Raw genomic sequence first — 15,977 nt, 5'->3', positions numbered from 1 at the left:
TTTTTCATAACATGAGGTCATCAGCATCTAAACTCAGGAGCGTACATCGATTTGGATACTCTGCTGCCACCGGCCTGTGCGGCCGGCATGCAGCTTCACACAGGCAGGGTGTGGACCCCACCCAGGCATGGTGCTTGGGCAGTGGATAAGGCGGTCAACAAACTAAGCCTTATCCCATCTAAATGGGGTCTGCTATGAAGTAACCCTGTTCCTAACCAGATAAGTAGCAGGCACAAACTTGTAAACCAAATTGCAAAACCTTCCACCTTCAAAGTGCTCTCCATTAAAGTGCCTACCAGTCAATAGAAAATACTATTTAATGCATCATACAAGGAAAAGAATCCAAACTAGACATATAGGAAGTATGAAAATCCACAACCAACATATCCATGGACAAAACATCGCTGAGTTTTTTTTAAAAGAGGAGGCCATCCCACAGCATGCAATATATTATAGCAGAACTCCACCCAATCATGAATCTTCACCACTAAAGATCCCCCCATCGAACATTATACTTTGCAGCAAGATAATGTGCTCCAACTGGACCTCTACTACCATATGGGTAGAGCTCTGGTGCAATCTTCCTCTCCTCCAGTTCCTTCAGCAAAGGGGTGAAAAGTGCCCAAGCGGCATCAAGCTCATCGCTTCTAATGAACAGCCGACGTTCTCCTTCCATGGCATCTAAAAGCAACCTCTCATATGCATCCGGAATTCCCTTTGGATACCTTCCCAAGAGGACCCAAAAGAAAAACCAAAGTCAGATTAATACTGAACTTTGCAAGGTTATAGATCATGAACACTATAGAATTTGTCAAAGCTGTTTAATCACTACTTTGCCACCCACTTTACGCATTTGTAGAGGTACCCTCAATTTTTTTAGATGCTGACTGAACAATTAGCAGTTTAGCACTCTTTCCTACCAAAAGAGTGTCCCAGTGCACGAGGCTTCTGCTAAAGCAGGGTCTGCGAGGGGCAAATGTATGCAGCCTTACCCCTTGCAAAGCAGGAGAGGCTGTTTCCAAGTTTTGAACTCGCAACCATTAAGTTCAATAGTGCAACTTCACTGTTGCACCAAGGCTCGCCACTGTTCTTTCCTACCAACAGGCTCACTAAATTGAATATATGGGCCCAGTATTGATTTGAGCAATGAGGACATTATTTGAATATCCCCACTATCTGTATCTCTCACTCAAGAAGGCTGGTTAAAGTATTTGGATCAATTCCTACCTTGTTTTGTAAAGCAGATTAAGGTCACTGCGGTCCAATCTCATGCCAATACCTGGGACCTTGTTATTGATCCTCAGATATATAGCTTCATCAGGTTGCACACGAAGAACAAGCTCGTTTGTAGCTTTATCCAAATCAGTCCCAAAGTTCCGCTTATACAAGTTGCCTGGGACATGCCTAAACTGCACTCTGATCTCTGCTCTGCATATTCAATCGTACAGTTTTCAAGAATATGAAGGCATACTCTAAAAGCATGTTAGCAAGCAAGTAAAAGGAAAATAAAAGCTGCTCACCCCTTAGTATGAAGAGCCTTGCCTGCTTTCATCAAAAAAGGCACCCCATCCCATCGTGCGTTATGAATGAATAAAGCAGCAGCTGCAAAGGTGGGAGTGAGGCTGTCATTTGGCACGGTTGGATCATCAGTGTAACCAGGATAAGACTTTCCACCAGCTGAGTGCCCCTTATATTGGCCTACAATTAGATCATCAATCTGCAGTGGCATCATTGACCGTAAAACCTTAACCTGTACCAAGACAATGTCCAAAATAAGAAAAAACTTCTTTTATGTAAGGTGGATCTTTATGTAGAGGAAATCCAAGGTGCCCTTTATATTGATCTGAGGGACAGTTAAAAATGGTAAATCAGCACAAAGGACAAAAAGCAAGTTCGATCCTCCAGTTAAATGAAGCACTAGCTAGGTGATATCTGGCAAAAGTTCAACAGAAACATAATATCACACATTCAATATATCGGTTCTCTTAGAAGGTCACAACGCAGAAAAGCAATGAGAAATGATGCAGAAGGAGAAAAAAAATATTGACTGACGTTAAAAATTATATAAGGTATTATAATTTACAGACCTTTTCATTCCTAATGTCCTCCGCATCCAAGCTGACAGGTGTCTCCATTGCAAAAAGTGCCAAAATTTGTAGGAGGTGATTCTGCATTATATCCCGTATTATCCCATAGTTATCGAAGTACCTGTAAACAATGACACAATAAGGTACTACTCGCCTCAAAAGAATATCAGCAGGGGACATTCAGAACTAACCCGCCTCGACCCTCCGTTCCAAAATCTTCAGAAAATATTAGTTGCACGTTTCTGATGTAGTTCCTTGACCATAAAGGCTCAAAAACAAGATTGGAGAACCGGAGGACTGATAGGTTCTCAACAAGCTCCTTACCCAAGTAATGGTCAATCCTATACAAGAACCAATCAAGGAAATTTTACTTCAGTTTCATTTGAGAAAGTACTGTATCAAATTCAAAAATATACCTGAAAATCTGGTCCTCAGAGAGGTATTGCTTCAAACATCTGGTCAGCTCTCCAGATGATGCCAAGTCCCGACCAAATGGCTTTTCAACAATGACTCTAGTCCACCCGTTTGCAGAAGAAGCACGACTAATAGCGCATCGTACCACATCCACAAATATGTTGGGAGGTATTGACAAGTAAAATAACCTATTGGGGAGTCTTCCAACCTATGATAGTTACTTGATATTATCAGAAGATACAGGCAGGTTTCAGGCTCACCAGGTAGGTATCAATGTTTTCCATCAATTGCCTCCAAATCTCTAATAAGTAGATAAGAAATGAAGGGTGACAAATTAGCACAAATATTCCAAATGTTTTTTGTTTTTTTGGTGAAAAAATATTCCAAATGTTTGCATCATCCAAATACTCTGATATATGTTTCACAAAGATTACTACTAACAAAACATGAGACAGAAATTTGGATTTCGAACATATTTTTGGATGATACAACACCGAACATGCATTATAAGGATAACATTTTCTTAGTTCTATGCCCCATTACCAGTGAAAAGTTAGCAGCATAGACATCACTAATGATAACATACAATATTTTACTTTTAGTTATCCATGGGACTGTTTAACACCCCCATGGGACTGTTTAACACCCCCACCCTCACCCGAAAAAACTCATGGGAATGCATCTTATTCAGTCAGTCACAAAACCCAGGCTGGTGCTAAGTGCCAGCTTAACAGTATTGATGTGGAAAGTGATTCACTATTGCTTGGGGAGGTTTCCAAATCTAAAACCTTGGCCATGCATAAAGTATATATTTCAACAAGGGAACATCATAATAGATGGTCTTGCAAATGGAGGACCAATTTAAATAGCAATCATGTTATAAAAATCTCTTATGAATTATCTTGGGAAATTAACATAGTAATCTTGCTTGATAGAGTTGGACTTGGAAGGCTTTAGAAAAACTTTCTGTTTTCTAGGAAAGTATTATATCCCGTTCCCAACATACCCTGGGTGATTTTGGGCTGGTATCAAGGATATAGGCACCTAAACCTACACCCAAGTGCGACTCTTCTTTTAATGAGAAACCTTACTACCTTTTCCTGGCAACTCAACACATTTATAATGTACCCCAATTCTATCAAGCAGGATCAGACAGGGGGACAGTGGCCATGTCCATGAAATGATATGGATCAAATTAAAAATCAAGAGATGGGAAGAGTGAAGACTTGCTGAAGAAGAAAAAAGGCAAACACAAATAAGAATGCCCCAGTGCGTAGGACCACCCTCCCTATAGTACCACTATCGAACCTTTTGTAAGGTAAAGTACCATTTTGTTTTTAAAGAACATTTTGTAGGGTATAATTGAATTAAAAGGGCCATTATTCAGTGCTGGTCCAAACAGTTGAGATTTAGATAATGGATGTAAGGTAAGAAAGAAGAAGAAGATAGAAGAAGAAGAGAAGAGGAAGATGAAGAAATGGAGAGAAAGAGAATTCGGTGGAAAGTTGTGTGTGTTAGAGAATGTCTCTCACACACCTATATTACTTCACTAATGAGAATAGAACAAATTACATACTCCTCCCTAGGGAAGTAAAAGGAAAAAAGAAAATTACAATGTAAGGCAACTAGTAAACTAACTAGTCCCTAAAATACCCTTGCAACATATAAACTCTAACACTCCCCCTCAAGCTGGAGAATAAATATCATGCATTCCCAGCTTGCATAATAGGGTACCAAACTGGAGAGAAGAAAGCCCTTTGGTAAAGATGTCCGCCAATTGATCACCTGTTTTCACAAAAGGAGTGCAAATACAGCCAGAGTCTATTTTCTCCTTGATGAAATGCCGGTCCACTTCAATGTGCTTAGTTCTATCGTGTTGTACCGGATTGTGAGCAATGCTTATAGCTGCCTTGTTGTGACAATAGAGCCGCATAGGATCATTTGCAGCAAACCCTAACTCTTGAACTAATCGCTTCAGCCATATAAGTTTACAAACTCCATGTGCCATTGCCCTAAATTCTGCCTCTGCACTGGATCTAGCTACAACAGGTTGTTTCTTGCTTCTCCATGTAACCAAATTACCACCAACAAATGTGCAATAACCAGAAGTAGATCTTCTGTCTGAGATGGATCCAGCCCAATTAGCATCTGTAAAGCCCTCTATCCTCAGGTGATCATGCCTGACATACAATAGTCCATTCCCTGGGGAGGACTTCAAGTATCTAAGTATACGGTATACTGCATCCAAGTGCCCACTCTTGGGGGCATGCATAAACTGACTCACAACTCTCACTGCATAAGAAATATCTGGGCGAGTCATAGATAGGTAGATGAGTTTCCCCACTAATCTTTGGTACTTCCTTGCATCAACAAGAGGGGAACCACAATCTTCTCCTAGTTTGTGATTTTGCTCAATAGGAGAGCTCGCTGATTTGCAGCCCAACATCCCTGTCTCTTTCAACAAGTCAAGAACAAACTTCCTTTGACATATGTTGATGCCTTTCTTGGACTGTGACACTTCAATTCCCAAAAAATACCTCAAAGGACCCAAATCTTTAATCTCAAACTGTTGAGCCAAGTAGGACTTCAGTCTAGCTAACTCAACACTGTCATTACCAGTCACAATAATGTCATCAACATAGACTATAAGGGCTGTAATAGTACTATTACCACTCCAGGTAAATAAGGTATGGTCAACTTGACTTTGAAAGTATCCATTCTTCAGAATAGCCTGCCTGAACCTCTCAAACCATGCTTTTGGAGACTGTTTGAGACCATATAAAGCCTTCTTGAGGAGACACACCTTGCTTTCAGCTGAAGGGAACTTGAAGCCAGGAGGAGGCTGCATGTATACTTCCTCCTCTAAGTCACCATGGAGGAACGCATTCTTCACATCCAACTGGAATAGGGGCCAATCCCTATTGGCTGCCAATGATAAGAGAACCCGAATAGAATTGTGTTTAGCTACAGGAGCAAATGTCTCCTGATAATCAATCCCATACACTTGACTATAACCTTTGGCTATCAATCTTGCCTTGTACCTCTCAAATGCACCATCAGACCTATACTTGATTGTATAGACCCACCTACATCCGACTGGGACTCTTCCCCTGGGAAGATCTACTAATTTCCAAGTACCATTCTTCTCAAGAGCCATCATTTCCTCAGACATGGCTTGCTTCCACTTTGGATCAGACATAGCTTCACTGAGATTCCTGGGAATGGAATCAGAAGAAAGAGCAACAGTGAAAGCAAGACTTATGGGTGAGAGAGCATCATAGGAAACAAACTGGGAAATAGGGTTAGTACAAGCTCTCTTTCCTTTTCTAACAGCAATCGGAAGGTCTAAATCAAGAGGAGGAGAAGGGATATCACCTGAATGAGGTTGGTGGAGCTCAGGATGAGGATCCAAAGAGGGCTCTTGGCAGGTCTTTTGTCCTGTATTATGCAAGCCTTCACCTCTTTTGTATGTAATGTGGTAATCTTTCTGATTACCAGAACCATTTTCAACAACAACAGCATCATTACCTGAATGGGTATCAGTATTAACAACAGCCCCTTCTTTGCGTTTCCCAATATCAAACAGAAACGGAGAAGTAGGCAAAGGTGGATAGAAAGGGACAGAAGCAACCTCTTCATTTCCACTATTCTCCCCCTGAAGAGGATGATGAGAAGAAGTAAAGAAAGGAATACATTCAAAGAAGGTAACATCTTTGGAGAGAAAAGTCCTCTGGAAGAGTGATGGTAGCACTTATACCCCTTGGTAGAGGAGGAGTATCCAAGAAAAATACATTTGAGTGCTTTGAGGTCAAGCTTGGTCCGAGCACATTTATTGACATGGACATAGCAGACACACCCAAACACCTTAGGAGGAAGAGAGAAAGCAGAAGTTTGGGGAGACAACAAGTCTATAGAGGATTTGGAGCCAAGAAGTTTAGAGGGCATGCGATTGATTAAAAAAGCAGCAGTAAGAAGGGCTGCAGACCAAAAAGTCTTATGACCATGCATGCCAAACAGGAGACTCCTAGTGATTTCCAACAGATGGCGATTTTTCCTTTCTGCTACCCCATTCTGTTGAGGGGTGTCAACACAGGCAACTTGAGGGATAATGCCATGATCAGTAAAAAACTGTTGAAGCCCCCCATACATATACTCCCCTCCTTTATCAGAACGAACAATTTGAATGCGAGTACGAAACTGAGTACAAATGAGCTGATAAAAATTTTTAAAGGCATCATAAACATCACTTTTTTGTTTCATCAAGTAGGTCCAAGTGGACCGGGAATAGTCATCAACAAAGGAAACAAAATAACGATGGCCAGACAGAGAAGTAGTGGGAGAGGGTCCCCAAACATCTGAGTGCACAATATGGAAAGGAACATTAGATCTATGACCAAGATAAGGATAAGGAGAACGACAATGTTTGGCAAATAAACAGGGTTCACACTTAAACACATGGGAAGAAGGAATGGAAGAAAACAGCTGTGGTAATTTTGCCCTCATAATACCAAAAGAAGGGTGACCCAAACGCTGATGCCACAACATCACAGAGTCAACATTACTATTGTCATTACGCCCACATACATATGATTGAGCAGTCATAAGAGAAGATGGACCTGTATCAAGAAGGTAGAGTCCCTTTTCCTCACGGCCTTTGCCAATTACCCTCTTTGTCACCAAATCCTGAAAAACACAATGAGACGGAAAGAAAGTAATAGAACAATTCAAGGATTTGGTTGGATGGCTCACAGATAGGAGATTAGTATGAAATTGAGAAACATGTAGAATAGAGTCAAGAGAGAGAGATGAAGTAACACGGACACTACCTTTACCAGAAATGGAAGAATAGGAACCATTAGCAACTCTAACCTTTTCCTGACCATAATAGGTAGAGTAAGAGTCATAACACTGAGATATGCCAGTCATATGGTCAGTGGCTCCAGAGTCAATGACCCACATAGAGGTAGTAGAAGGGCCAAATGTAGAGGCCTGTAAAGTGGAAGCTGGCAGTACACCAGTGTCTGTCTGTAGTCCATATGGAGGTCGCATAGGTGTATCCTCAGGCAACAAGGTGCATGCTCTGGCTCCCCCTCTTCCGTTGCCTGGTATACCAGGGGGATAACCATGAAGTGTCCAACATCTCTCTTGCGTGTGCCAAACCTCCCACAGTGGTCACAACGGAGTCTATCTCTGTCATTTCCTTGGGGTGGACCCTGGCCTCTTACACCAAGAGTTGACATAATGTAGGAATGAACAAAGAAAAGGAAATGATACTCAAATCCAATGGGGAGTATACTTCTCAACCCAAGAAAGAAGGCAGTCCAGCAGCCAAACAAAGTGAACACTTCTCAAATCCAATGGGGAGTACACTTCTCAACCCAAGAAAGAAGGCAGTCCAGCAGCCAAACAAAGTGAACAACTCAAAGATCACAGAAATGCAACACCACAACTGGAGAAGCTCAAACCACTTTCCTTATCAACACAAAGCAGTCCCACTTCGAAAGAAAAATATTCAACTCAAATGGGAAGACCACATTTAACCCAAATACAGAGACAAATCAGCAATCGATTCCACCACAAGAAAATGTACTATGTTCACCTTAGCCTCACTCCATAACAATCAAGAACACTCAACTAAAGTACTCCTTCAACCAACAGCAACCATGCAACACACCACAAGGCTGTATAGGTGAAACAAAGAGGTAAACCAGAAGCTGTAAAGAAGAGAACTATGTTCTACAATCATTCCATATCACTAGCCGATTCCCTAAGGACCTTAAAGGATGCCTCTGGGCGATTCTAACAAGCCTGCTCCCACCGTAAAATATGTTGGAATAAGGGAGAATCGAAAGAAAGAAAGAAAAAAATGCTGGTGGTACTGTAGCAGCAAGACAAACATGAGTTGCAGGTCTTGAGCTTTCTCCCTTTGCAACCAGGTTTTGGAAGCCTGAAAGAGGAGCCTAAGGCGACTCCAATGAACCAAGATTGGACTTGAACAAACGTAGGGTGAAGAAGAGACAAGCTATACACTGAGAAGCTGGCGGTAACCCAATCTGAACTTTCCTTTGTTGATTTGGGATTTAAATAGTCAAATCTTCACCTGAATACCTCTGTTGGTGTTTCCATAGTCTTCATCTAGACATATGGCATGATTCCTTCAAAGTTTTTCACATAGCAGCCCCTTCCTTGGAACCCCTTTGTAACCTAGGGTTCCAAAGAGAGGGAGAGAAGAAGGAGAGCAAGTAGAACGACTCTCAAACCAGAATCAGAGAAAGCTCTGATACGAAGTTGAGATTTAGGTAATGGATATAAGGACAAAGTTGAGATTTAGGTAATGGATATAAGGCAAGAAAGAAGAAGAAGAAAGAAGAAGAAGAGAAGAGGAAGATGAAGAAATGGAGAGAAAGAGAATTCGGTGGAAAGTTGTGTGTGTTAGAGAATGTCTCTCACACACCTATATTACTTCACTAATGAGAATAGAACAAATTACATACTCCTCCCTAGGGAGGTAAAAGGGAAAAAGAGAATTACAATGTAAGGCAACTAGTAAACTAACTAGTCCCTAAAATACCCTTACAACATATAAACTCTAACACAAACCTGTGGCATAATTGTGTAAAGTGGCCACCTTCAAGACTCAAAGCCAGACATTTGCCTTGGCAGCTCGAACCTTTTACCATTGCTCTAAGCAATGGCCTGTAGGGTATAATTGAATTGGAGTAGCCTAATGTTCGGTAACACAAAGCCTAGATATAGCAGAACTTCACTAGGGTGGCATGAATAAACTAAAGCACAACCTTTGAATAGAGCTTTCAAATCCTTATTTTGAGGAGCAGAATGCATAGGTAAGAGTGCACGAGGGGAGTATACAGAAAAACATTCATACAGGTGTGCAACTCTACCAGTTAGAACACTCCATTCCCACTTCAACTGATTTCCAATAGAGTATGAGAATAGGAAGGCATATAGAATATAAAAGCAGTAAGGCTATTTTACTCGTATTTATAGTACAAAGAGAAATACAAACATTAAAAACAATGGAATGAAGCAACAGCCATGACAGGTTAAACCAATAGGGGGAAAACAATAATCATGCAACAAGGATCAAAATGTCCTAAAACTATAGATATTAATTGCATTACCTCTTTCTCTCTCAGTTTCTTGTCTAATTCTGAAAAATTCTCCTCAGAACCATACAGGCCAGAATGGTAGAAGCACCTCTGCAAGAACTGATCCATCTTGTCACTGCAATTTTCACTGAAAACCCCACCAGAAATAAATGAAGTCTAAATATAAGCTAAACAATGGGAATGTTGCTAAATGTTTAAGCTGATGCAAGTACCTCTTGTCAATTCTGCAAGTCAATGTTTCACTGATCATGTTCCTCAGCTCCTCATCACTCATCTTACTCCGAGCATAACCAAAAATTGTAAAATGCTGTGACAGAATTAGTGGGTGAAATTTAAAAATCAGAATCACCACAAAGCCCATCTTGGTTCTATTAATCAAGAACTGTAATGCTAAAAAAAATTGGAATTGATAAAGCAGTAAAATTAAACCTCAGGTAGACAATCTTCATAAAATAATGCAAAGAGTGCAGGAAAGATCTTCTTCTTAGCAAGGTCCCCCGAAGCTCCGACAACAGTAACACTGATGGTAGATTTGGCTTTTCCTGGCTCCGAATAGACAACTGGACCATCTTTTCCTCGATTCTCAACGGGTTCTTCCGTTGATGACTTCCCACCTAAACCTAGTTTCCATAATCCACTTCACACTTAACAGTAGAAAAATAATTAAGAACGAAAAAGAAATTGAGGGAAATGGGCATGCAGCACAGCGGAGAATAAGACTAATAGTAAGGAAGAAATAAAATATAAAAAAGATCATCTCCAAGTAAAGTTGGATAGTAATCATGCAAGAGAAAGCCAATGGAGTAGAAAAAAAAATACCCTGTTAACAAAGCAAGAAAAATTTAAAGGAAAACGAAAATCCATTTGGGGAAAACACCAAGCACAGACGAGGAGAACCAATATGAAGAAAATCAAAAGCTAGAGGATAAAGTAGAAAAGTTACAGTGATGGGGATTCAAGAACTCACCATCTGGCGAAGAGACCGCGTTTAGCGGGTGCCCATTAGAGGATTTGAGTTCAAATTGCTTTCTCGAACGGAGACTGGGATAGCCATGAGAAATTAGAGTGGTATTTCTCCTTTCTGGTACCCTCATCCTTCCGGAGACAAGTCCCTCATGCTTGAATGAGGAGAGCGATAAGAAAGTAGTAGGAGAAGAAGAACAAGGACTGTAACATCTAGCCATGCAATTGGATATCAAGGCAGAGATACTTCAAGAGTTGGCTTGAAGGATATCGAAAGCAGTTCAGAACTCTGAAAGCTGAAACGATCGAAGCTCAGATTTGAAGATATTTGCGCAACAGATACAGCCCAAATGGCCCTTTAACTTCTTTAATGTTTTCTTTCTTTCATCAGAAACAAAAAATTGGCCTTTCAGCCTACCAGCCACAACAACAATGTTTGAAATGTTAAATTGGTAATTGCAGCACAAAACTGGTTTTTCTTTTTGGGTAATTGGGTGTCTCGATTTTTTCTGGCAAACCAGAAGAAATCGGAAAGTGATTGCCGTATAAGAACTAAGAAATGACAGCTGAATTGGCTGCTCCGGCCTCTGGGGCTACGCTTTTGTCCTCCTACCCGGTTGCAGGAACGTTCCTGCTGCTACCTTGGCTTATAACCAACAAATGGAATAATTTATTTTCTCTTTAGTTCCGATTGTTTCAATGTAAATTTTATTTTGATAGATATAAATTTTTAAAGGGTAAATTTTTCGGACACCCCCTGTAAATATATGAAATATCATGGATATATCAAACTTTGAAAAAATATCACAAATACTCTTTATTTTATGATTTTATTTCAACTTAGTCCACTCCATTGCGTCTGTGCAGTTAAATCACTGTTAACTCTTTCTAAATGATAAAATTACCCTTACCATAGAGTGAGCTCCCCATAATACTCTTACATTCCAAAACTCTTCTTCTCACCCAATCATTCTCTTCTCCATAAATAAATAGGGAAAACAAACTGATTAATTAAAGTTACAAGAGAAAAGAGAGAACTAGTTCCTTTTCTCTTTCTTTAATCTTCTTAATTGGATGTCCGTGATTAGTGGAAATTACAGTCAACGATAGAGCTCACGCAACTCTTGGTCAGCGGGAACATGGGTTGCAACCAAATTTTTTTCTGTTTCATTGAGCTGCAAGATGCAAACTTGCTACTCAATGTGTTCTCACTTATAAATTGAATCTTGTACAAAACAAGATTCAGAACCAATTAGAATATCCTGAAACCCATGTAAGTTTATTTCAAGAGTGACCAACACAGCAATTCATCAAAGGGAAAAATTGCCTAGATCTACAAGATAAGAAAATAAATTAAAAAAAAAAAAATAGATTTGACTTTATTTTACACTTATTTTTCTTGTAAATTTACTTGTTTTGTAATTATTTTTCTTACATGGTACACCTTTTTGGGTCATGTGGAAAGTAGGTATGAAACTTTTGGCCATAAATAATTAGGGAATGGTCTAAATTAACTACATGACAAATTTAAGATTTCTAATTAAATCATTTATTACTTTCCTATGTAAAGGCATGCCCTTGCATGTGTCTATGCTTCCACTCATGGTCCATGAACAGTCTTGTTAGTCTTAATTTTTTTCAATGTTCTTATCAAAAAAAAAAAAATTCAATGTTTTATTTTGCCATGTGAAAGTCCTTTTAGGTAAAACTTTTTAAAATAATCAACTATTATAAATTTATCAATGCAAACCAAGTATATACCTCGTTGCAGATTGGATGAAGTCCAACTCTTGTGGACAATTAGATTTCACAGTCTCTTGATTACATGTAAATTTTAGTCCAAAGAGAATTTGTCAAGTAGCAAAATAGAGGTTTAAAAATATAATATAGTGGTTGGAGTACCTTATGTGTGCATGAACATATATGGGGATACATAAACAAGACGGTATTTGATTGAATTAGGCTCTAAAATCTGAAATTGATACATGGCTAATTCAGACCATATACTATTTATCCAACGGTCAGAATTGACAAACTATCATTCTATGTGGCACAATGAAAGGGGGAAAAACATATTGCTGTCTTGGTCACCACTACCACTCTTTCATCCTTCTCCCCACCCCCTCCCCTCTCCAAAAAAAAACAAAGGTTAGATTCTCTTCCTCAATCTACTATGCCTTTCCAAAAAAATAAATATTACTTTAATATGTCTTTTTCTCAACCGAGTAGCTATTAGTTTGTTCCAGCCATTCTACAAATAAGTAGGGAGAGGGATCTCTGTGCAAGCGGCATAGAGAAATACACAAATGAGATGCGATGGGATGATTTTGTACACAGGAAGGCATATATCAAAGTCATTTTATGTCAAGATGAGAGAGATAGAGAGGATACTAGCATGCCCTTGGCTCAAATAACCTTTTTTCAATAATTAATTATGAATTATGAAAGAGAAGATATTATAAATGACATAATAGAAAGTCACATGTTCCAAATACACCTATAGTAATTTAACAATTAAAATAAATAAATAAATAAAGGGAAATTACGCTTACACCCCATGTACTTTGCCTTGAGTACAAATCGACCAAAGGTTTCAAAAAATGAAGAATTACACCCCCTATACTTTCAAAACCATGCTAAACAAACAGTCTGGTAGTAAATAAACGTTAAATGATGGATGATGTGGCTTTAAACTGGACATGAAATAGCTATTTTACTCATAGATATCCATTAACCTAGGGAGTGGGTGAAGAAATTCCCCCTTCTTCCATCTTCTTTCCTTAGTCTCTTCAAACTGACCCACAAGATAAGCCAACGCAACCTCCGGAAACTGGACATTGCAGAGAGAGTAAAATAAGCAAGGAAACAAAGGCGGCAGAGAAGGGGGTGAAGAGCCATTTCGTCTCCACTGCTATGGTAGTCCAATTTGTTGCAGGGTCATCGAATTAGGGTCACTTTTAGAGTAAATTGCATTTGCTAACGCTACAACTTCATAAAAAATTTCAAATCACTCGATACTTTTCCGTTTTCTTCTCAGGTCTTGTTGTGTAGCCAATGAATTGGGTCTCACCTGACGTAGAATTGCATTTGTAGAGTATCCACGAGAGGAAAAGAAAAATAAATACGGAAATCCTAATTCAAATTCAAATTGCAGGAGTCTCCAACACTGATAAATGATTCAATAATGCATGGAAATGAGAAAATAGAAAAGATTTCAGTCAATGGGGTTCGGTCTTGCAGGAAGGGATTTAAAAATCAGAAAGAGAAATGGGTTTTGTGTAACAGATGAGTTTGATTTTGGGCAGAAAGTGGGAAAGATAGTATTCCGTCAGTGGATTAGAAAGTGGAGAATAAAAAAGGGAAATGGAAATGAGAGGTTGCGGCTACAAGGTTTGGAGTATTAAAAGAAATGGAGAAGATGAGAGGAAGAGGTATGGAATCTGGGCGATGGTGATCAGAAATGGGGAAAACGGGTTTTGGTCAGATTGCAAATGGATGTTGGGGAATTTAAGCTATTTCCTTGGTTTGGGTAGTGGTTAGGGCTACAGTGGAAGGAAGGTGGAGTTGGTGATGGCGGTTTCGATCCGTGAAGAAGAAGAAGAAAAGAATGAAATGGGTGCAGCAGGTATTCTTCTCCGGCTCAGGGAGACCCAGTTTCACTATCTCAGTCTTTTTTTTTTTTTTCACTTTTTACAGCGAAGCGGAGTGCTTGCGCTTCAGGAAGCTGTGGAGGCTTATCTTGTGGATCTGTTTGAAGAGAATTGGGGAGGAAGATGAAAGAAAGGATAATCTCTTCACCCACTTCTTAGATTAATGGATATCTAAATGTAAAATAGTCATTCTATGTCCACTTTAAAGCCACGTCACCACCTTTTTTTTCGTTTTTGGGAATTGGAGAGCTTGGGGGGGGGGGGGGGTTAGGGGATAGAGATAGGCCCCAAGTGGTTTGAACTCATGATCGCTTATTTGAAGAGTTGGTGTTTTTGCCAACTGAGCTGACCCCTTGGGGTTACATTACTTTTTTTTTAACTTGCTAATGGACTATTAGTTGAGCATGTTTCGATAGTACAGGATCAATTTGCACTTAAGGCACAGTGTAGGGAATGTATGCATAATTTTTTCATAAATAAAATATTTCAAGTGAAGGGACAAAAAAAAAAAAAAAAAAAAAACCCTCAAGAGAACTCTTGCCCTTTTCCTACTTACAAAGCAAGCATTTATGCTCCCAATATCTTCCCCCAAAAGGCCTTAATTTGAACCTTCTTAAGCCACGGACGCAAATCTTAATTTGGGAGTCACTTCTAAATTTGCAACAATTAATTTTGATGCACTCATGCACACATTGCTTAAGTAAATAAGAACATAGAAAAAAGCCAGGTGTTAAAATGTCTCATACGCAACTTCAATTCAATAAAAAAAAACCCAAAAATTAGATGATTCATTAATTAGTGAAAGCAACATTTAACTACCAAAAAAATCTAACAATAGCTCATCTGAACATATTAACCGAAAATAATAAGAATTTCTCACCAATCAAACAGGTTAAACCACCCAACCAATCTTAAGGTTTCTTACAATCAATAAATTAATCCTCCTCTTGCTTCCCTAAATTTGCTTGATACGTCTAAGTCATACCTTTCTTTCTTTCTCATCCTCCTACGCATACCTGTAACTATATATATGGACGCAGCTCGTGTTTTTAGTTTTGGTTTAAGACTTTGAGCTCTTCTTCTTCTTCTTCTTCTTCTTCTTCTTGCCGTTTGAACTGGGTTTTGTTTGGGGAGAGATTGAGAGAGACAGAGATGGCTTTGGGATGGGTCCCAGGTGAAGGACATAGCCATGGAAGTCGCAGCACAGGCAATAGCTTGATGGATTCAAATGAAGGCAACACAATGAATCAGAAAGAGAGTTGTGGCGAATTTCAGACGGGGTTCAAGATGCCCCTTCATTATCCTCGATACAAGAAAACTGATTATCAAGACATGGAGGAGTGGAAGGTTGATTTGCTTCTTACAGAATATGGGCTCATCAGTTTCAAGGGTACCCTTGAGGAGAAAAGGGAATTTGCTATTGGGGCATTCTTATGGCCTGATCAGCTTTGAGTACTGAACCCACCCCTAGCCTACAAGTCTATAACCTGCAACCTCCTCCTTAATTCCTTTCATGCTTTGGTTGTTGCCTAAGCCTTTTATACAATTAATGGATTATAATGTTTATACTTTATAATCTCCTTGTAAATTTTACGATTTTATTCATCTCTATTACAATTAAAGAAAGCTTCATTTATTACTGTAAAAGTATTTGTCTATTTAGTTTCATTGGGCTGATTCAAAACCCTTTTTTTGAAGGGGGGGAGGGGTACAAGATTCAGAGCAAATTAGAA

The 15,977-nt window shown here is 39.4% G+C and overlaps 2 protein-coding genes across 3 annotated transcripts; one reads left to right on the top strand and one right to left on the bottom strand.

Moving 5' to 3' along the window:
* Positions 1-263: 263 nt before the first annotated feature.
* LOC122640402 (glucose-6-phosphate 1-dehydrogenase 1, chloroplastic-like) lies at positions 264-10,927 on the bottom strand. Of its 2 annotated transcripts, none has more exons than XM_043833575.1 (10): positions 10,599-10,927; positions 10,061-10,251; positions 9,844-9,938; positions 9,644-9,758; positions 2,504-2,709; positions 2,279-2,428; positions 2,088-2,208; positions 1,521-1,750; positions 1,228-1,428; positions 264-725 (listed from the first exon to the last, which is right to left on the bottom strand). In XM_043833575.1, exons 1-10 carry the CDS (start codon positions 10,813-10,815, stop codon positions 488-490), a joined length of 1,764 nt encoding a protein of 587 aa, XP_043689510.1. In that variant the 5' UTR covers positions 10,816-10,927; the 3' UTR covers positions 264-487. The 2 variants fall into 2 exon arrangements, with proteins under 2 accessions (XP_043689510.1, XP_043689511.1); XM_043833576.1 differs by having other exon boundaries at positions 10,061-10,245.
* A 4,467-nt stretch (positions 10,928-15,394) lies between these two features.
* Positions 15,395-15,697, top strand: LOC122640896. The gene has a single exon (XM_043834178.1). The coding sequence runs from the start codon at positions 15,397-15,399 to the stop codon at positions 15,694-15,696; it is 300 nt and encodes a 99-aa protein (XP_043690113.1). The 5' UTR covers positions 15,395-15,396; the 3' UTR covers position 15,697.
* The last annotated feature ends 280 nt before the right edge of the window (positions 15,698-15,977 follow it).

The sequence above is a fragment of the Telopea speciosissima genome, chromosome 9 (assembly GCF_018873765.1).
Source record: "Telopea speciosissima isolate NSW1024214 ecotype Mountain lineage chromosome 9, Tspe_v1, whole genome shotgun sequence".
Classification (NCBI taxonomy): Eukaryota; Viridiplantae; Streptophyta; class Magnoliopsida; order Proteales; family Proteaceae; genus Telopea; species Telopea speciosissima.
This window is presented reverse-complemented; position numbering and strand designations above follow the sequence as displayed.